This window comes from Oryzias latipes, chromosome 21 (assembly GCF_002234675.1).
Source record: "Oryzias latipes chromosome 21, ASM223467v1".
Taxonomy (NCBI): domain Eukaryota; kingdom Metazoa; phylum Chordata; class Actinopteri; order Beloniformes; family Adrianichthyidae; genus Oryzias; species Oryzias latipes.
Window position 1 is genome coordinate 20,644,533 of NC_019879.2, and position 21,949 is coordinate 20,666,481.

The 21,949-nt window shown below is 41.2% G+C and overlaps 1 protein-coding gene across 1 annotated transcript in view; it reads right to left on the reverse strand.

Annotated features, from left to right (window-relative positions):
• Positions 1 to 1,560: 1,560 nt before the first annotated feature.
• acvr1 (activin A receptor type 1) overlaps positions 1,561 to 21,949 on the reverse strand; it is a 28,466-nt gene continuing 8,077 nt past the window's right edge. Inside the window, exons 2-12 of the mRNA XM_011489717.3 lie at positions 15,057 to 15,127; positions 11,904 to 12,152; positions 10,845 to 11,117; positions 10,427 to 10,693; positions 9,033 to 9,238; positions 6,883 to 6,982; positions 5,515 to 5,661; positions 5,013 to 5,288; positions 4,003 to 4,200; positions 2,658 to 2,788; positions 1,561 to 2,566 (exon numbers count right to left, since the gene is read on the reverse strand). Coding sequence (XP_011488019.1) covers positions 2,432 to 2,566; positions 2,658 to 2,788; positions 4,003 to 4,200; positions 5,013 to 5,288; positions 5,515 to 5,661; positions 6,883 to 6,982; positions 9,033 to 9,238; positions 10,427 to 10,693; positions 10,845 to 11,117; positions 11,904 to 12,152; positions 15,057 to 15,120 — 2,046 coding nt within the window. The 5' untranslated portion in view covers positions 15,121 to 15,127 and the 3' untranslated portion in view covers positions 1,561 to 2,431. The remainder of the gene's footprint in view (positions 2,567 to 2,657; positions 2,789 to 4,002; positions 4,201 to 5,012; positions 5,289 to 5,514; positions 5,662 to 6,882; positions 6,983 to 9,032; positions 9,239 to 10,426; positions 10,694 to 10,844; positions 11,118 to 11,903; positions 12,153 to 15,056; positions 15,128 to 21,949) is intronic.

The following is a 21,949-nucleotide window of genomic DNA, read 5'->3' on the forward strand; positions in this document are numbered from 1 at the left end:
ATCAGTGCACCACATTAAAGTCTGAGAGGAGGCAGACATGTAAGGAAATGTTCAACAAACCCTCTGACAGATAACATTGTACAAGAACATATCTGATGTGTAAAATGGTTGACACACTATCATGTCTCTGGCTGTTCTCGTCTTCACAGCATGAGTCTAGCGGGAGACACAGCTAAAGATGGCATCTATTTTGATGGAGAAAAAGAGCTCAGATTAACAAAATAAAAAAAGAACTTTTAACGCGTGATGTACTTGTGGATTTAATAGGAACAGGAGGGAGTGCACACCTCTGGCCTAGGATGGATCAAATGACCATGAATGTGAAGGTCGTCTACATAGGTCTGACAAAAGCAAGCAGGGTGTCTCATCCAAATTAAAAATGCATTGGCTTGTGTTTCCATCATTTAGCTCATTACTTTATAACATGTTAATCAAAGGGTAAGAGGTTAATAAAAAAATTAAACATTCTCCTGAATAATTTGGGTTCAGAATTTAGAAAACAAAACAGATGATTTTTTTTCCATTAATTAGGTTTTGTTTCCTATAACAAACTGCTCTCCACAGGTCTATACTATGTACATTTCTGCACCAAAACCTCCAAAAAAGTGTAACTTCATCATCATGTAGTAGTCTCCCGATTCTATCTTCTCACATATTTAAAAAAAAAAAAAGTTAAATACAAAAGTGAATCACAAATGCAAAGAATTTGTTTTCGGGGATCCTTTTTTTCTGTATTGTGAGGCACGAATGAGTCACAAAAAATGAAATTTCTCAGTAATAATGGACTAAACAAACCCTGACCTCCGTGTCGGGACCGACATTAGAAAAGAAAATATTCAAAGTAGATGCAGCTGAATCCGAAGCAGAGAGCAGGATGTTGTTGGAGCAGCCGGGAGAGCAGGAATGGATTTCAGATGCAGCAGGCTAGAGCAGCCTTGAACTCCAAAAGGCTGCACTAAGGAACAGTGGAAGAAGATTCTGAACAAAGAACCATGAACTCAAATAGCAAAGAAGTGAAAAAAGGATTACAATCAAATACGAAAACATTCCATTAAAAAAAAAAAAGAGTAATGTTAAAAAATCTATTTTATGTTTTAATAACAATGCCAGTGGCTGCAAAGTTAAGGCTGAAGCTGTAAAGAAATGTTGCCAAACTGGTCCAAAAAAGGAAGCTTCATGTTCTTATAAAATGTATCTTAACCCTTGTGCTATCCTAGGCACTTTAACATTGGGAGTTGGGTCATCTAGACCCACTAGACAGTGCGCTGAACCTTTATTCTTCAAGAATTTGTGATCTTCACTGGTGTCCATGGATTACATGAAATCTTTCCACCTTTATCATGGTAGGGAGAACACGTCAATGTAAGGGTGGGGTCATCTAAGATAGCACAAGGGATAAAAGAGCTGCTTCTGACGGTCAACGGAAGAACCACAGCGGATGAAATTCCTTTTAATAAAGGGAGTTTTGGAAAAAAAAATATCCAAGCAAGTCGTAAGAGAAGATGTCAATCAAGAGCAACAGCTGCTTTGCTCATGGCTTCAGGACAAATGAGACAGATGCAGAGTTTTATTTTGTTTCTATTTATTAATTACATTTCTCTAATTGATATAAAATGTTAAAAGAAATAGAAAAGGCTGAAGTTTGACTTCGCTTACTTGACAATGCACGCATTAAGACATATTTGCACGCGTTAAGACAGTATATAGGCTCTTACAGGCCACTGGAGGAATAAAGTTCAGCATCGTATAGCAGATATTTTATTTGATCTTTTAGCATTCGACTCTGTAAAGCTGAGAAAACAAAATAAAATAAAATTAGAGGAGATACATAACAAAAGTTGGAGTACTTTTAGCTGGAAGATGCATCAGAAAATACACTGCAACTGGCGTAAACCTTCAGAACTAATGATATCCCGACAGCCTTGTTCTGACAACGTTGTAAACTGTGGTGCATCACCGCAACAGAAATGAAGCCGGCTAGATGAGTTAGGAGGTTGGCCTGTTCACCGGGTGAATCCACCAGGATGCACATGAAGTCAGTCAAATTAAAAACGTACTGAAACTCGTCGTTCACACGTCTTTCCAACAAAAAAAATAACGTGTCAAACAAAAGCTGCACTTGTGAGAGAAACAACCCGACTCAAATGCCCAGGTAACATCTTCTTCCTTGAAGAACCGACTCAACAGTCCAGCTCCAATGCTTTAAGTTCGTTAGTTATTTTCTTATTTCCAAGATCAGTGGGCAGTTTCACAAATGCCCAATAAACCATCTTTGGATGCCAAAAACTGTCCCACAAAGTGTCTGAAATAAATACAGGTTTGTGCCACTATAAGGGCGTTTTAACCCAGTAAATCCTTTTGTCTCGTGAGAGGTCTCTACGGGGATCCACACTCTGGAAGTCTTCAAAGGCCTCTTCCGCTTAAACGCGGCTCAAATGTCTGTTTTGATCTTATCCAGAGAGTTGTCGATCTTTGTGAGAGTTTTTTTGATGCGAAGAGCTGTAAGTCTGGCTGATGGGTTCTGGTACCAGCACTCCTTCATCAGTTTGGCCATAGACGTTAAAGTCTGAAAGGAAAACACGAAGGGGGGAAAAAAAAAAACACGAATGAGTCCCAATTTAGTTCAGAATATGATAAAACGTCATTATCTGACTTACCAGGTCTGAAAACCATCTGTTTGGGATGTTGGGCCTCTGCTGATCCACACACACGACCTTTTTCATATCCTCAAAGCTGGGGTCACTTGGAACCACATCATGAAAAGGTGGTTTGTAGTCTTCCACAATCCCTACAAAATAAAGTTCAAATACTTCAGTTCACTTGTGACTATTATATTTAACCTTTATTTATCCATGCAAAACAGATAAAAAACAACAGTGGCCTGGCAAAAGGCAAAACCTTTTGGGGAAAAAGAAATAAAAGGACTAACAGGAGACACAGAAACATTCAGGATAAAACAGCAACAACACAAGACAATCATTGTATAATTAAAATAGTTACATTAAATCATTTGATAATTAGAATCATAAAACTACATTTTGTTATAAGATGATCATTAAGATTCCTTTTGAAATAAAACTCTCCAGTCTAGGATGTTTTTTTTACAAATGATACCAGTCTCTGGGTGCTCCAGACTGAAAAGATGAAGAACGTATTGAAGGATTTGATTTAGGGACTGTTCACAAAATCAGTTTTGCAGCGTGGGTGTAGTTCACGAGGGATGAAGAGTGCAAAAGCCGGCTCAAATACGGAGGAGAAAGACCAAGGAGAGTTTTGTTGCAGTGACTTATAGCAGATTATAGTGACATCTTAAAGACTCTTTCTGATGATTTTTTTTTTTGGGGGGGGTTTTAAATGGTTTTTTTAGTAATTTACTGATGATGAAGGCTATATATTAAGAAATATAAGAATAAAATTGCATTTCTGAGTATTTCTTAATTAAAATTGTAGTAAAATCATAAGACGAAAGAATTTAAAATAATGCTTGATGGGCCACAAGCTCCCTGCCCTGAGCTCTCAGTGAGGGGGAAGGGGGGGTTGCTCCACACCAACATCCCACCCACAACTCAGAGGTGAGTTTCTATTGCAACTATGTCCTAGAAAATGGCACAAATCTTCTTGATTTTGGCTCAAAATGGCATAATCATAGTTCAAAGACCACTGGTAACGCTTTTAAACTTTATGAATAGACAATAGGGTTTATGAAAAAATTGTTGCAGAGTTAAAAAAAACAACTTTTTTTTCCCCATTGAAATTGTGCAAAGAGTGCTAACAAATATAAATGTAGTTTGTGAGAGTTTACACCTGTACAGTGGCTGTACAGTTATAGTTTGAAGGAAAATCAAGAAAAACCCCAGAAGCTTATCTTGGTGCACAGCGGTCCACTACTGAAAATATGTGAGCGCGGTCAAGACTATATGCATGTCCGATTCTTGGGTTCATCATTCTTCTCTTACCGGGCCAGAAGATGGCCTAAGAGATGTGTTTAAACCCCAGACTGACCGTTGCTGACCGTCCTCCTGGCGATCTCCCACAGCACAAGGCCCAGCGCCCAGATGTCCACTCTCTTGTAGGACTCAAAGCTGTCCATCTGGATTGAATCATCCAGCACCTCAGGAGCCATGTACCGCTTTGTGCCCACCTTCGGGTTATTGCCCACGTCTAACTCATTGGTGTCTTGAAAATGCATGACTGCAAGTCCTGAAAATGATGAGCAGAGAAAATGTCGTTCCTGAAAGTCAAAAGGAAACCTGCCGGCTTAGAAAGAAGCAGACGGGCGCGAGGTCACATTTTTATTTGCTTCCCTCTTTTGATGTCAAACTCTGCTCAGAGAACATCTTATCTCAAAAGGTAACAATATAGCAGACATGCATTTGAGCAGACAGTCTTCCTGTCTTAAATAGATGCATTAAGGACTTAAATGGAGAAACACTACTTGTAGAACAAACAGCCATGTTCTAACGCACAGGATGTACTCCAACATAACAGCACCCCAAAGAGACAAACAAGTGCTGCTGTGTTTGTCAGCACAGCATAATGCCTCAGCTGGAGCAGAGTTTATTACCCTGAGCCCAAACACAGTCAAGCCTGTCACCTGGTTATGGCTTCTAACTGAATTAGGTATTTTTCAGGTTTCTGCAAATGGAACATTGGTGCTTTGGACAAAGTGGTGCAAGGTCTCATAAATAAGTTTTTGGTTATGCTGTTTTCTTTCCATGTAATTTAACAACATGGCAGAGCGAAACAGAGAAACTAAACTGCAAATTAATACGCAATAACATTCAGCTATTGACCTCAATAGTTCAAAAGCTTCGGTGAACAAGTTTCTAAGTGCTTTTACTGACTATTTAAACACTTCAATGAATGACAAATCAATAGTTTTATTAGCTTTCTCAGCACTTTGTGAACCTCAAATGTGATCTGACATATCAGTGTTTTGAATCGTCTTGGAAATGTTCCCAGCAACAATTTTGAATGATATTTATACAACCCTACACAGCCAGTATTCTTACCGAGGTCAGCAATGCAGCACTGTCCATTCTTTTTCACCAGAATGTTTTTGCTCTTCAGGTCCCGATGGGCGATCGCGGGCTTGCCCTGTGTGCCAAAAATCTCCACGTGTAAATGAGCAAGGCCACTAGCTATAGAAAGAGCCATACGGAGGCATCCGGGGGCATCGAGGGTGCTGAGCTGGAGGTAATCGTACAGGGAACCCATTTCATGGAAGTGAGTGATGAGCCACAGCTGAGTGCTGGAGTTTCTTGAAGTCATATCTGAGGCGATGAAGCCTGCATCGAGAAACATGTTCAAATAACAAAATATTTCCACTTTTAAGTAACTAATGAGTCATTACACTGCAATAAACAGTAATAAAAAGGTACTTTAGCATCTTTACATTACATACATGGCTTAGCTGGTTTACATTTTCTGTAAATCATTACAGGCAGTCTGTCTCTGTTTTGTTGAACAACAGTAATCATTTGCGGGTCATTGAACTCAGATATAAAAACATACCAAGGATGTTCTCGTGTCTCAGCAGGACGGTGTTGTAGATTTCCGTCTCTCTGAACCAAGACTTCTCATCTCTGGAGGAGAAGATCTTGACGGCGACACTCTCCCCTTGCCACTGACCCCTCCACACCTCACCATAGCGACCCTTCCCTGACCATAAAAAAGGGAAAACGTGGAGTGTTTAACATGAAATGAGCCCATGTCTGGTCTGTGGCTCTGAATCCTTAAACTAAGTCAAAGTAAATGAGTAAAAATCCAAATCAAATTCAAATGTATAAAATGACAGTCACCAAATTATAGGTAAAATCTTTTTAAGGTATAATATCATTTACATTTCTTATGCAACTTGTAGTAAACAATTCTGATTAGATACCATGTGAACTTATTAAATCACTTTTGTTGCTTAATTTAGAAGAAAAAAAAAAGAGAATCTCTACTATACCGTTTTTAAAGTATGGAACATTTAGCTCATCAAGTTACAGCAAGAGTTAACAGATTAGATTAGATTAGATATGATTAGATGGAGACAGATGATTCGCTGTGGCGACCCCTCAAAGGAGTCGAAGGGCAAAGAAGAAATTACTGCCACAGTATTTATAGGGCAAATTCATCAGTCAAAAAAGTGGAAATATAAAGAGAAATAATGTAAAATTTGATTTTAAAGCACAATTAAAGTGGCAACAGTCTAAGCAAACAGTTTAAGCCTGTGGCTTAAAGAATCCTGCCAAGCATGCTTTCTGCAAATGTTCATGCTTCTTGCTGCCCCCCAGTGGCCACAGAAACAGATTTCAACATAGCTTGCTTTTCAACACCAGTCATAATAGTTACTTAGACAGCTTTTTATTCCCGAGTACCAAATGTGTACAAGTGAAATTATTGAGTTTTACTTTTTTTACTTTTTGCAAACAAGAGAAAACTAAATCAGATATAAAATACAAAACCGTTGTTTATGCCAACACATTGGGTTCGAATTTTCTTCATATTGTGCAATAGCAATAATTAAACACGGATATGTTTAGAGGCTTTCCTGAGGCTGTTATTGAGCAAAGGATCCATAGATGGACTTAAAAACGTCTTAATTGCTTCATTTGAATGGCACCGATGCTTGTATGTGGACGTGCATTTGGTGTTGAAGGGGGGTGTTTCCATTTAACAAGGAAATAGTTGAAGGATGTACTGATTGCCCACCAATTAGGCCGCACCATAGCGAGAGCGCTACACGGTCCGATTGCTGGTTTCACTCGTAAACCCTTTTTTAGCACCACTATCCTGTTTGGAGTTCAGAGCTGGTTCTGTGAGAGACCTCTGCAAGGCGGCCCAGCGCCCAGCGGCGGCACCAGAGTGATCAGAGGACCCTAAATCAGCACTTACCCACACACTCATTTAGTGTAATTTGTCGAGCGACGGTTCTCTGAACGAGGAAAGGGAGTCCTGAGCCACTTCCTGAAGTGCATGAATGATCCAGTAGATCCTGGGGGAGCAAGTGACAACAAGGTAAATGATTGCATATCTGTGTGTACATCTGTGGATCCTTTTGCCAGAAAGCTGCCTGAATGAAAACCACGGCAGAAGAATGTTGTGGCTAAAGCCTGAAAACGATGAAAAACAGAGCATCTGGGACTCAGATGGAGATTATTACAAGCAAGCAGTCTTTGATGTGCCACCCACGCGGGGGGACGAGGAGAGCAAGTTTTCTGTGTGTGCGTGTACCAAGATAATGCGTTTGTGTGTCTGTGCTGGAGGTGCAGAATGCCCCCTGCTGAGTAAACAACAGTGGAGCCACCTCCTCCCCAGCGACTGGCGTGTGCGCTGGAGATTTGATCTAATCCAGGACCAGACTCCAAAAGCCTTTTATTTTTATCTCTCAGCAAGACGTGCAGCGTCTTGAGGCCGACACAGGGGGGCAGTGCGCAGTTACAGAGTTGGCAGCTGCCTTGCAAAAGACTGAAAGGGGGGGGTTGAAAACAGACGAGTTATGCTTGGGATAAACAGATGCATAATGCAAGAGCTGCCAGGGAAACAATTCGGAATTACAACATAAGAACAAAAGACAAGAGGCAATAAAATGAATGATGGTTACTCTAAGGAGGGTTCGAATCCCTCTCCGTGCTGAAAGGATTGTTGTTTGTGAGGGGAATATATATTCTGACTGGACCATAAAGCAGCAGAATGCAATCGTGTGCAATAACAGGATAATCAGATATGATGCTCGTGGAACAGGTCGCCTCCGTTTCAGTCTGACGGGTCTCCTAATAACCTCACGATGCTGCCAAGCTCTCGCTTTTTTTTTTTTATTATTATGCTGAAGCACACAGACAGTGGTTCAATATCTGGAACCTTTGCTGCCAAGTTTACTGATGAACTTTAGAAAAGTCAGAGTGTTTCTGCAACACACATATACTCATGCTTTAGCAGCTGGGGGAGTGGGGGGGGGGGGGGGGGGCATTTCAATAAGCTGTAAATTCAATTCATGAACTGGATCTTAAAGAGGTTAGATTTACTTAGAAATGCCATCAAAGGCTTAATGTGAGAAGAATAACCAAATGCACGGAAACAACCTCCAACTTTCTCAAGGGCTCAGCTGAATCCCACTGCAGCTCCTACACATTGCAAGCTAAGTGAGTGTGCAGGGTTTTGCTTTCAGACCAAACGCTAACCACAGGGCCCCACCCATGTTCTGGATCGGTTTAGCAGGCCTCAAAGCACAAACCACTACAGACAACCTATATTCCATGGCTGGGTGCAGAGAAAAACAAATATCAGTGACATTCCTCACACAGACTGCAGTGCAAAATGACTGAACAAATCTCTGCATATTTGAGTTAGGAAAAAAGAAAAAAAAACTCTTGAGGTTTTAGAAGGAAAAGTCAACAAAGTTCAGTAAAGATGCTTAAAATCCTGCACAATTATCAGCTCAGACTGCTAAACTAAACATGGAGACCTTTCCAAAAACTCCATAAACACAGAGAAGACTTCTTTTGGGGAGGACTTTATTCAGAAGGCTTGATAAGTACAGTGTGACCAGAATACTTCCTTGATCAGGCCTTTTATAATGCCATCATGCCTCCATTGTCTCAGAAAACGAGCACGTGTGCAAAGAACGTGCAGAGCTGGCGCCCTAATTTAAATGTGTTTAACGGGGCAGACGTTCCCCTCAAATACACAATTATGGAAGGGATTCGCATCTTTCTTATGACTGCTCATGTTTGTTTCACAAATAGAGGGCTTAATTTGTAGTTTTTCTCGATTTAAGTCTTTTCAAATCCGTCATTTATGATCACTTTAACAGACAGATTCAGGCTGCCTGCCAGTGTCCTTGTTTTTTCAGCAATTTCTGCTCAGTCACTGTTAAACAAGTGATTCATGAAGACCAGAACTGGGCAGCTAATGAATAGGGATAAACTCCAAAACATCTTTTTTTTCCTCCCCATCATTTTCTTCAAAACATAAAAATATATACAGTTCAGTCCTTTTACGGACAAAGAATTTAGCGATCTTCCCCTGGATCTTGCAGCACTCACCGCCAGCGTGCTCTCCCCCACGTTAGAAGCAATGAGGCCATCGATGGTGCCGTATTCAGCGTCTCGCGGCGTCAGTCTCTCCATTTGATTGCGATGGATGCGTCTGAACACGAAGACGGCCAAAGCAGAGAAAAAGATGAGGGCAATGATTGGTGCCACAATAACAGTAACCAGGGTGGTCACACTGTAGGCGGAAAGCACATGATCTGCAAAGAAAGAGAAAGCAGCGACTTCACTTCCATGCACATCATCGGCCCAGTTTTGTATCAGGTGAAATTATGGCTTCATTTATAGGGATTTAAACAAAAAATAGTGAGTTTTCCATGTCTGCAATCTAGAAAAGATAAGCGAGGCCATGAGACGTGAGCCTGGAATTCTTTGCCATGGTTTTCTTCCATCTGAATGGTCCACAGATGTGGAGATAAAACCATATCAGAGAGCTTAAGCTAAAACCAGATGTGGGTGTGTGCGTGAAAAAAACAAGAGCTTTGAGTCTTCAGCACACTCACACTGTGGATTTGTTCTATGAACGGACTCCATCCACAGTGTCTGAACCATCTTACAGCAAAAACTATTCAGTTCTGCCTGCAGCCCACTTCTGCTTTGGAGTTTGTATTAAAAAAAAAAAAAACTTTCAGGATAAAACGTTTTAGCATTTAAACTGTTCAACTAAGAAAAAAATATCAAAGGAAACTAGGCATTTAATACCATTAAAATGTGCTGCATAGTTTTGAGCGTGTTTTTTTAATTACGAAACTGAATCTTCTACAAAAAATGTTTACTTCAAGTCTATCCAAAATATTTTTTTATCACCAATGATAAATAACAGTGAATTGGACTCAGAGGAATTATCCTTCCTTATTGCCTCCACCTGCAAAAACAATGGCTCATTAAAGGCTTCTGAGTTCTGCCAAGAGGAAATGACAAAAAAAAAGTCTAAAGGAAAATCCCAAACCCTAAAAATGAAGATAGTTTTTTGGCAAGTTCAGGAAATGTGTATTTATTCTATATATAAATATTTATGGGTGATAAATGATAGGTGTAAGATTTCTCAAATTAAAATAAAGTAAATGTGATGGAATAGCTCTCCTCATTTTAAATATTAAGGATGCTTCATAGTGTAGTTTGGTTGAACAGTGCAGGATCTTGTTTTTAGTGAGATTGATGAAAAATAAATAAAGAAATGAGCTGTGATATTTTAACCGTATTGGTTTTTGTTTTTTCCCCACAAACTGTAACACTAACCTCACTGTTTTTTCTGTTCTCAATTCTAAAGTCTTGGTAACTTCAGAGGTTTAACCAGTTCTGTTCCATAAAGATATCTCTAATAAAAAAGTTACAGTCGTGACTCGTTTCTGTGGTTGTAGTGCATTCTGGGTAGTGCTGTGTTGTACCTTTGGGAGGCAGCTGAACAGTGATGTTCATGTTACACAGGTGTCCCTGGCAACACTCAACAATCTGATCTCTGGAGGGTGGGGTCTTGCAGGTTAGTGTGCTCTGCTCGTAGACCTTAAAGCAGCCTTTCTGGTACACCGTGGTTCCAGCACTGTCCGTTAGAGAAGAGAAACACTGGTGGCCCCTGCAGCGATTCCCTGTAACACACGAGCTGCCCTCACACACGCACTCATGCTCCTCTTTAGTGACGGGCTTCAAAACCTCCTCTGGAAAAGAGTGACGGGGGAAAAAATGAATTAAAATTAGCGTTTCATAATGAAAGCTTTTAATAGTTTAACTCTAAGTGGAATTTCTGTCTAATCCCTAGTGCCATAAGGCCAATGATTAAAGGCAGCCAACGCAAAAGTGTACAGTTACCTTTTCCAGGGGGGTGCACAGTGACGTTCATGTTACACAGGTGGCCCTGGCAGCACTTGACGGCATATAGCGGCGAGGGCGGCGTGGCACAAACGGCTCTGCCCTCCTCGTCGTCCCTCAGGCAGCCCTTCTGTTGGCCGGCTGCCCCGTCAATCACCTTCAGAGAAGAGAAGCAATGCTGCCCAATGCAGCGCTGTTCCTGCTCACACACTCCGCCCTCACACACACACTCCTGGTCTCTGAGGACTGGTCTGTCGGCAGACGGTTCAACATCTGATAAGAGGAAGGAGAGATAGGAGAAAACCATTAAAGCAATACCATCGATAACCCATTCAATTACATGGCATTCGCTGGCGAGCAGCATGCACGCAGGTGGAAGCATCTCTACGCTGAGCTTTCACTCGAAAGCCGCACAAATGAGTTTATTTTGCAGCATGAAATCCAACACCTGCTGGAATCAAATGGATTTCCTGCCAACACAGCCATCACTCATTCAAAAATGAATACAAGCTGAAATGTTATGTTCCTGTTTCTCAGGCCACAAATACTGAAATGAAAATGAGCAGCTCACAAATATGAACAATACTTCAGTGTATTGAAAATCCACATGAATGGTTTACATTTTAACTTAATACACTGAAACAGATTCACTGGTTTAAACTGCCTTAGCTGTGGTGAATATTTATAACACCGGTTGCTTAAAAGCTGCTTAGTCAACTTTCAAGCAACCAGTGTTGACCTTATAACAAATATTCTATTTAATTTGTTTGTTTTGATTGCTTGAAGAGCAAAAAAAATTCCACTTGTTTACATGTTTTCTCTTGAAACTATGTCAAAGATAGCCATAGAAAACGTTTTCAATCCCTTAAAAAAATTCAAATTTCAGATCCAATGTTTGAGTTGTTTTGAAAATCTGCCAAGAATCAGGCTTTTATTTTGAAAGCAAACAAAAGTTGCACCTAGTTTGAATAAGATGAGCACGTCTTGTATAAAAACTGAACAAGAAAGGGTCAATAATTTTGAGTGTGTTTCTGAGGTGCCCGTTTGCAAAAATGTCACCTTTCACAGGAGGCACCAGGGAGATGTTCATATTGCACAAATGTCCAAAGCAGCACTCCACCACCAGCTCAGGAGCAGGAGACTTTCTGCAGCGCAGAACCTCCTCTTCTTTAGAAACAATGCATCCCTTCTGGAAGACCGGCTTCCCGCTCAAAAGTGACAGCGACGCGAAACACAGCTGGCCAAAGCAGGAGCTCCCGGCGCAGTGCGCTTCATCACACAAACAGGCGTTTGTCAAACCGCTCATGCCTGGAAAAGAGAAAAACTTTGGATTACACCTCACTTTTAATAATTACAAGTCCTGCAGTGAAGGACAATCATTTGGAAAAGCTGGTAACTCACAGGGAGTACAATCCTTTTTGAAATGTTAAGTTGTCTTTCTGCTTTAGCAATAGCGGTATTAGGACCAGCCAAAGCCTGGATTCTTTTCTGGGACTGATTGTGCTCTAAGTATCGTCACAGTAGCTTTTAGAACTGGAAATAAAAATGAAGCTGCAAAAAATTGACCAAGGAAAACATCCTATTAGGGTTAGGGTAGAGGGAATTATTGAACTCCTTTGTAGTGTAGCTTTCATACAATATTACGTCAGAGAAGGGAGTTTCTCTTTAAAATAATTATAATTGTATGGTTGAAAAAGATAAACAGTGTCATTGACTGCATAGGAGAACTGGACTGAGCGAGTGTCACATCGTCTGGCTCCAACAAAACAAAGTCAGTTCATATTTTTGCATATGTTGGAGCTAGATGGGATCGGTAATAGGCCTGCACAATATACCGCAAATTTATCGTTATCGCGACATTAAGCTGTTCAATATGCATACCGCAAAAGACGGCGAAAATCGCAATAAATGGTTACCTTAAATGTGCTAAAACAATCTCATGGCAGCTTGAAATATTAAACAAATGAAATAAATCCCTTTATGCATTTAACCAATCAGAGGACCCGTTTACGTTGTTGATCAATCAGATGAGCCCTTTTATGTTTGATGTTTGCCTCCTATGTCGACGAGGGTCATTTGGAGTATCATTTTCAAACTGTTGCAGTGAAATGGAAATGATGTTTTTGGTTGTTTTGCTGTTTGTTTATATACCGCGAATTATATCGTTATCGCAATATTAATCACCAATATTGCATATCGCGAGTTTTCTTCATATCGTGCAGCCCTAATCGGTAAGCAGCGATTGGTCCAAGCTGGTCTGAGTCAACATTTCTATGGCAACCACTCTCACCAATTAAAGGTTTGGCGTGGGACAGCGGCCACCACCTACTTTTATCGAGGCATCTCATTGGCCAGTTTATAACTTGAATAACTTCCAACAATGAAAGATGAGCAAGAACATGTTAAAAAAAAGGTATCATAGCAGGAATGGTTATTCTGACAAATTATGATGACCAAGTCAATTGAGCTCTGAGGAATTTGGCTTCTTGGAGCCAGCGAGTACTTCCTGTTTGGAACATGACGGGAGAGGGGTCACTCAGTCCAGTTTGCTTCTACAGTCAATGGGCAGCACGAATAACTGTGTTTTAAGTTACAAAACATACTTATATAAATATGCAGAAAAAAATTCATAAAGTCATGTTTGAAAACTCTTTCATCTAAAAGTACCAGTATTGAATCCACTTGATGTTTCTCTTATTACATTTTATCTGAAAAAACAACAGCAAACACGTCTGTTTGCAAGATGACCTTAATTTTTTTTACATGAAGTGAAAAGATTTGTTAAAAATCAAAGATCCTTTTAAAGACCCACTCCAATGCAAATCCTGTTTTTGGTGTTTTTAATATGTTCTTGTAGCATTTTTCTTCTGAAGGAAAACATTTATAAAAGAATTAACAATAAAATCGTGTTTCTGACTTTTTCCTTATTCCAATCGTGATGGATTAGGAGTAGATAAAAACCCGCCTTTGAAAAAGCTCTCAATTGTGATGCAGCATCTGAAGTAGGCAGGCCAAAGTCTCCCTGCTCTGCTCCATTCTGATGCATCTACTTGCATCGAAACAGATCCCTTAAATCATATTTTGTCCTCATCTAAGCTGGCGTGTAGCCCGAAACTGTTTGGCTGGATAGCTCTGACATTGCACGGTACTGCCAATGTTAGGTTGGGGTTGTGAGGGGCTGTAAGTTAGCAGGAGAGTGTAAACAAAGGGATGAGGAGATATCTGCGGAGGGTCACTCTGCGCCAAAAGTCCGGCGCATAGCCTGTGTCGGCACTGCAGAAACGACACAGGCTATTTGATTTTGGTTAAAAACTGCACAAACACAAGTAAAAGACCTCTGGGAACGCTTTGAAAATAGATAAAAATATATTCGGAGCGGGGCATCAAATGTCTCAAGAACTGAAAAAGCTCCTCGTTGAGGGTTGTTTTACTGTGTGCTTCAATTGTAGTTCTGAGCATGAACCCTCACTGCTGCATCCTGTTCATTACCAGAATGTCCACAATTTCTGCCACCCCCCAAATCTACTTGCTGTCCTGAAAATTGCTGGTGAGTTCAGAAATGAGTTCATTAAAAAAAAAAAAAAAAAAAACGAATTCTCCAGTCTTCATACTGTCAAATCCTGCACTCATTCATTTGTCGAATAATTTAAAATAGTAACATGCAGGAATATGCGTCATTGGGGGGAAATGTCAGCTGTGTGATTAAAACTGCAGTCCCTTAAAAATTTGCTTTGGGTGCCTTGGATTCCACAGGCTTCCAATCCTTTTGCACCCACCCTCCCAGGTACGGTGAATACGGTTTGCCTTTTTAACATGATCGTTCTATTCAATCCACTGGAGCTGTCTAAAATAACGCCACCAGACAACAGATAAGAAGGAGACAGACTGAGCAGAGGGAGGTGAGAGACGAAAAAAAAAAAAAGTGTGATTTTTTTTGGTCTACGTAAGCAGGAGGGTGGGGGGGTGCAGAGGCTGCGACAGGGTTGCAGATGTCTGGCGCGCACCTTTTTTTAGTGACACTGTGGAGGCTGCTGTAATCTTGGTTATTGCAGTGATGAAATGAGGCCTCTGCAGCATAGCCCGTGCTTGGAGATAGCATAGGATGTTAACTAATGAGCTCTATTTGGGCCCCCAAAAGCAATACAACCCTCTGCTGCAACTTTAAATGAGCTTTTACCGTGAAAGGGTGGGCTGTGTGAGACAAGTGCTTACCGTCCAAGCTGGAACATGGGGTGACCAAGGTGAGCAAAACGGAGAAAAGGGCCACACTCCTCATTGTAGATCTAAGAAAAATGCAGAAAAAAATGACAGAAGTTATGTACTGAAGGAAGTTTGGAAGTTTGGTGAGGCAGCATAAACTTTTAGCCCCCCTCAATTCTTACAGGGCACAACTTCACAGAGGGAGACCTTTTATTGTTTTCAGGAGAAAAAAAAAAGTCAACACCAAGTTTAAAACGCTTCAGCAAAGTGGGTCTCATGCCTTCCTGTTGTCCTGGAAACAAGGCATTGAGTGGTAAGCAATAGGGAGACTGGTGATCTCCTATTGGCTGTGCCAGTGCATGAGTGTGTGTATATGTGTGTGTGTGTATCTTGATTTCTGTGCATGTTGGAGGGACAGGCTGCTTGGCAGAGAGTGAAGAGGAGCAGACAGACATGAGAAGAGGAGCAAGAAAAAGAGGAGACGGGGTAAAGGGGGAGAGAGGTTGTCCAAATACTATCATTTGCTAGGGCCATCTTTCAATCCCTATTGTGTCTAAAGGCTCAACCGTTGACTTTCTAAAACCCTAATACATGTTTAAATACACATACTTTTCACGTTTTGTTGAAGCCTGGAAAATGCTCGGTTCGTGTTGTGCTAAGCACGGGGAACGCTATCCGGGAGGGATGAGTGTCTGAGTGCATCTGTGCCACCGATAAATACCCAAACACCACCTACCTCCACCCCCCACCCACCCCAAGCCTTTGTGCCCATCTCCCAGACATAAATGATTAAGCACGTAATGTTAGCATTAGCCCAACGGCGGCGTCTGCACACGCCGCTCACACACAGACCACATGCTGCTCCTTTAATCAGAGCACAAAACAGACGCTGCCACACAGAGATAATCGGGAGCTCTGTCTGCTCCCCTTGGACCAGAGGAGGGAAGAAGCATCAATGAGGGCAGAGAGGAGGCAGGGAGGCCAAGGGAGGCAACGGGAGGTGCAGCCTGAGGGAGCCTAGGAGACATTGGGTCGAAAAGTAGGGCAAGTGCGTAAAAAGACACGGGGACAGAAGCGAACCGCAATGATTAAGGGGTAGTGGCTGTCTCATTTCAGTGACTGGGGGTTCTGTGTGAAGAAGGGCACCACCTGTGGGGTGAAGGAGGGTGGGAGTGGGGGATTGAGCTTGTCTGTCAGGGACAGAGAGATAAGTACTAGAGTTGATGCCAATCTAGCGGATGTCTTTTGTATTTTACCTCTCAATTATCTTCACTGGTTGGCTAAGTCAGTCTGCCCTCAATAATGACAAAACTCCTGATAGCAGAAAAACTTCATCCGAGTTTCCATCCTGCTTGTTTTCTTCATATTTATTCATAAACTATCTGTCAAAAAACAACCAGCGCAACCTCAACAATTCATCTGACACTTCTGTGCATATTTACCGCTAAATGACCTACAGGGGGACTATAAAATCACTGGTCCATCTCTCTCAACGAGACCATTAATCTCAAATATGCGACAGGGAGTTATCCTGCCAAACACATGGTCTGCTGTTCATAACTTTGCATAAAAAAATGGTTTGTTCATTTTACCCAGAGGGATTTTGGGGCACTTCAGAAAATAAAAGATAAAAATCTTAGTATCCGAAGTGCTGTCACTGTACGCACAATCGAAGTGTTCTCTTACTGTATTTAGTTTGCTCGAGCACGGTGAACATAGTGAGTGACAGGATGCATGACATACGATGCTGGCTAAGGGTTTTGCTTGACAAACAGGCAGTCGGGACGAGTCCTGATATTGGAAATCGCTGAAGGGATTCTTGGGAAGGAGAGAAGCAAGGCAAGCATCTGCAGAAGCGATTGTGATCTTAGCACACAGTTTTGAGGTACATTTTATGTGTGCGTGTGTGCAGCCCTCGGCTCCTGCATACTGAATTCTTTGCTAGTCTTGTGTAGTGTGTGTGTTAAGGCAGCTGGCATTCAGACAAGGGTGTGCCGACAACCCTCTGTCTTCAGATGAGGTGTTGTATTAGGAAACTAGTTTCAATTCCACAAGATTTAACATTCAAAATGTCTATTTTATTCTTAACATTTATCCTTACAGAGACATCCATAATGACAAAAAAATGTTACAAAATGTTGGAACAATCTAAAAATGATCTTGAATTTCTTTCCCTCCCAATAAAACATTTTGCTTTATGCATCACTTAGGCTTTTCTAGCTACATGCGTGTTTAAATTGTATTAAATCTAGCATTTAGCCTGAACATAGGCCAAACTAACTGTTTTTCTCCCATCATAAGTGTTTCGTACAATGATTTGAAGAGCCTTAGAAATGCCCAGTATTGACCATTTGCACAAACCACAGCTCAAGACAGATAATAGACTTGCCCTCCTGAAAGATATGCTATAGTACACTGAGAAAGTTGAAAGTGAATCCACAGATCTTTGCTGCCATTCCTTGACGCCACATTTTCCTTTCCAAACTCTTCCCAGAGATCCCACTATAAGCTGGCTTCATTCACATTACTCTGACTGTCATTTTAAGAGATAATTACGTAAATATCTCACTTTGATACAAGTTAAGCCACATAAATAGTATAAAGACGTTTTTGTTTATGTTAGCTACAATTGATTTTCCCACTATTAACTGAAAGAGATTGCTAAAATGGCTTTCACTGGTGCTAAAATCACATCAAAGCTGTTGGATGCTTTTTTTATTTTGGACCACTTTGTATTCAGGTCAGCTATAGGCGAGAATGACAGAACACTACTTTGTCTGATGAGCATGGCGTATCACTGAGGTCGAGGAGGAAAAAAGCTGAAGCCCTGCAGGAGCTGCTGAGTCATCATGCTGGCAAGGAGCGAGACGTGAGGTGGAATCTGTGTCTGAGCTTGCAGGCTGGCACAGTTACCATGTCTCAAATTGCCTGGACAGCCAGAAAACTGCAGCAAACTGCAGGGAGGCCAGTGAAAGAAACGGGCTGGGGGGGGGGGCAATGCAGAGCCTGCTGTTTGTGTCCCAGTCATTGTCCTCGACCTGCACCCGGCACAGTTAAAGAGCCGACGTATCATCAGGGACACGCAGATGGTTTGTTCTCAGTTGATGTGGGTGTATTGCAGACTTGAGAACGAAAGTTGTCCTCTTCACAGTAGCAGCCCACATTTAGATACACACCACTACCTTACAGACTAATTTGCCAATCGTCCTTTTCTGTAAAATTGAACCTCTAAGATGAATAAACCTCAGATAATGCACAACATCTGATGAAATAGGACTGAAACTCAAGAATAAGCATACTAGAGGCATAACAGGAAAAGACTACAAAGGAGCTTCAATAAAGGAGAACTAAGGCTGTGCAAAAACTTTCCAAGACCACAAATAACTCCAGATATTGGTTAATTCTATGCAATTATTCTGTGAGGATGAATCAGACCCACAAGGGGTCACTTTTACAAAACGCAAAGCAGCGTCAGAAAGATGTGATGACCACTGCAACCAGAAATGCCTAATTTATATTTCCAGCCATACAACCAGACTTGTTAGCCAGCAACATAACCACCCATTTTTGACTGATGTGCAATAAAAAACTGCAATTACCACCTGACATTCATTCTAAGTATGGTGTGCATGCATACACAAAAAAAATATCCTCTCCAAAAGCTAGATCTTTTTTTTTGTTGTTTTTTTAATTTCTGGCATATTGTATTGCTAATATATACTTTTCAAGTGGCATTTTCCTCTCCCTCTGCATGCTACTGCTTTCAGAAATATCAAAAACTATCAAAATACTACTTATTCACATACTATTTTAACACTGTATTAGGCTATAGTTTGTTGATTTCTTTTTTTATTAACTTTTCCTGTCCAACAGCCCAGCAAACAGATAAAAGCTGAAGGCCTCGTCTGTTGGACAGATTTTACTGTTACAATAAGGGGATATGAATCTTCTGACACACAAGGTGTAAATGTTTGTATAAACCCCTATGCCTGTTCATTTCTATGTGCAGTTTAAAGTGTACATATCAAAATCTTTCTTTGTACATCCAAATAAATGTATATAAAAAGGGACACCAGCTGACATGATTTTAAAAATGCTTCGTATCTTGTGTGTGATCTTTGTGTCACATTCAGAAGCAGGTTTCAGCAATGTGCTCAGTTATAGAGCTGTTTTGTCTTATATCATTTGAAAAAAATGGATACTTTTGTGCCCTTTTCAAACTTGGGAAATTTGCTAGGTCTACTTATTTTAACACTACGAGTGTGAATACTAACCGGTACTACATCTCATTGATTGCAGAGGGCCTCCTTAAAACAATTTCAATGTAATGATACCATTACTGGCCTTTGGCCCAAGGACAACCACTTTATTTTTCCTGTAGTCAATACCCCACTTACAACTAATCTTGAAAGCCAAACTCAAGACACATCATGTAGGAAAATGGCTCCCTAAATTGAATTTATCAAGATACAATAGTTGCCCAAAGTAGATAGTTATTTTTTAGCATCAAAGGTCTCTGTTGCTAGTGAACGCTAGTGCAGTTCAGCAATGATGTGAACGCACAGGAACCATGTAGCGGACCAAAGACAAAACATAAAACCAAAAAAATGTGGCCAACCGCAGTGGAAATTTTTTAAAAAGGGTGAAGCAACCACTATAAGTTCTGTTTGCTTTAGATATTTTACTAGAGGTGTTTACAGCTATTTAATGTCTTTTGGTGTCATTATATATCTATACAAATCACAAAGCTCAAGTATAAGTATCAAAATGTATCCAAAACCTCTCTGCAGTTCTAAACCGAGCTTTGTTGTCTTGTTACATAAATCGCTGCTGTGTGACAGATGAAACCTTTTGAAAAACTACTTCCCTGGCCGTGGGCCTCTTCAAACAGAAGGTAAAAAGGGATGCTTCTGGACTCTTCTGGGGTTACAGGAAACTACAGTATCTCAGCAGTAACCTCTTTTCCCAAAGAAAGGAATTTGATCAAAAGCAAATGACTCCTCCGTGCTTGCAATTGTCACAAGGACATTAATTGTAGTTGGCAGCAGAATAACTGGCTTTTGCTACTTAGTAACACTCCATGAGGGTAAAGGATCTTTCATTTACCCTGGGGCAAAAGTGTATGGTAGCCACCAATTGTAATAGTTATCTTTGCTAATGTGGTCCCAGCTCTTCTCAGATCAATGACCAGTTTACCCATGTAGTTCTAGACTTTTTCTTCTGTGTATTTAAGATAATTTGTACCCAGGAGAAGAGATCCCACATAGAGCTTCTAAGAATTGCTCCAACAGTTACTAATGTCTTGTATATTGTAGATAAATTCATCTCAGTCTTTTTATATGTACAATCTGTGTCCTAAGAGAGCTTAAATGGTAGTCATTGTAACTGGTAACGAGTTTCGTAACCCTTGTGCTATCTTAGATGACCCCACCCTTCCTTTGACATGTTATTCCTACCATGAAAAAAGGTGGATAAAGGTGGAAAGATTTCATGTAATCCATGGACAGCAGTGAGGTTCACAGAAAAAAGGTTCAGCGCACTGTCTAGTGCAGGGGTCGGGAACCTAAGGCTCGCGAGCCATATATGGCTCTTTTGATGGTCACATGTGGCTCGCAGACAAATCTTTAATTCAAATTTTTTTTCTTCATTAGACCAGTCCTTCTCGTGCGCGATGCGATGGCAGAGGCGCGCAGTAGTAGCGGTGCTTAGAGAGACAAATCTGCGCCAGCACTAGTATAAGTTTAAAATTGTCTATTAATTCACAGAGTTTGTACCACCCGGAAACCTGTGAATTGCCGTGCCTAAAACTGCGCGCTCCCGTCTCTGAGAAAGAGCGCGCAGTTGCGGGGACGGGATGTGTGAGGGAGAAAGCAGAGGGTGGGGCTGAGGTGTTGTGGGGACAGGCAGCAGGTGAATCGCGCAGGGATTGTAAAAACGTAAAACCCACTGCCTGTCACTCACTGCAGCGTGTGAGTGTGTGTTTGGCTCCCCGTCTGCATGTGAGCAGTCTTTCTCACATCTACAGAACATTCAGACCTACGATCACGTTAAAGTCTCAACGCCTGCATGAAGCAGAAACTCACCACGTAAACCAGACTAGACCATCAGCAAAACTACCACGAGAAATACTCATCATTTATTAGAAACAGCATAACAATGGTATTAAAAAGAATCCACAGACTTATTGTACTTTAAAAAGGTTGAAATTACATCAAATGCACACATTCACTTGTATTTTAGTTTTAAACATATTGTCGCGGACTGAGTTGGATGGCTGTTGGGCCGCGTTAAAAGTTCTGGAGTTCATTGACCGCATCAAGCAGAGAGCTGATTGGCTCTCAGTTCTGTCGCTCAGCCTGTTGTTAGGTAGTTTGGACCAATGGGGTTCAGCTATGGGCCGAATAAGGGAAAGGGGAGGGCTGCAGCGGGAGCAGGGGAATATAAAGTTGGGAGACGCGCTCTCGTCTCGTCTCGGCGGGAGAGATTCAGGAGTTGCTGAATTAATTGTTCGGCGTTTGTCGCGGTCTGCAGTAACCCGAATAAAGAACCTTAAAGAGGTTAAGTCTCCGTGCCTCAGTGTGGGAAAGGGACACTACATTATTGTATGGCTCTTTCGAAATTACATTTCAAAATATGTGGCGTTTATGGCTCTCTTGGCCAAAAAGGTTCCCGACCCCTGGTCTAGTGGGTCTAGATGACCAAACTCCCAATGTTAAAGTGCCTAGGATAGCACAAGGTTTAACCCTTGTGCTATCCTAGGCAGATATAGAAGCAGAGACAGGATTCTTACTTGATAGTTGACGTGTACCTATGATGAAAATTACAGACCTCCCTCTTTTGACTGTCAAACGCTTTTTATTCCATTGTAGACTGAGTGCCCTGCGACAGACTGGCGAACTGTCCAG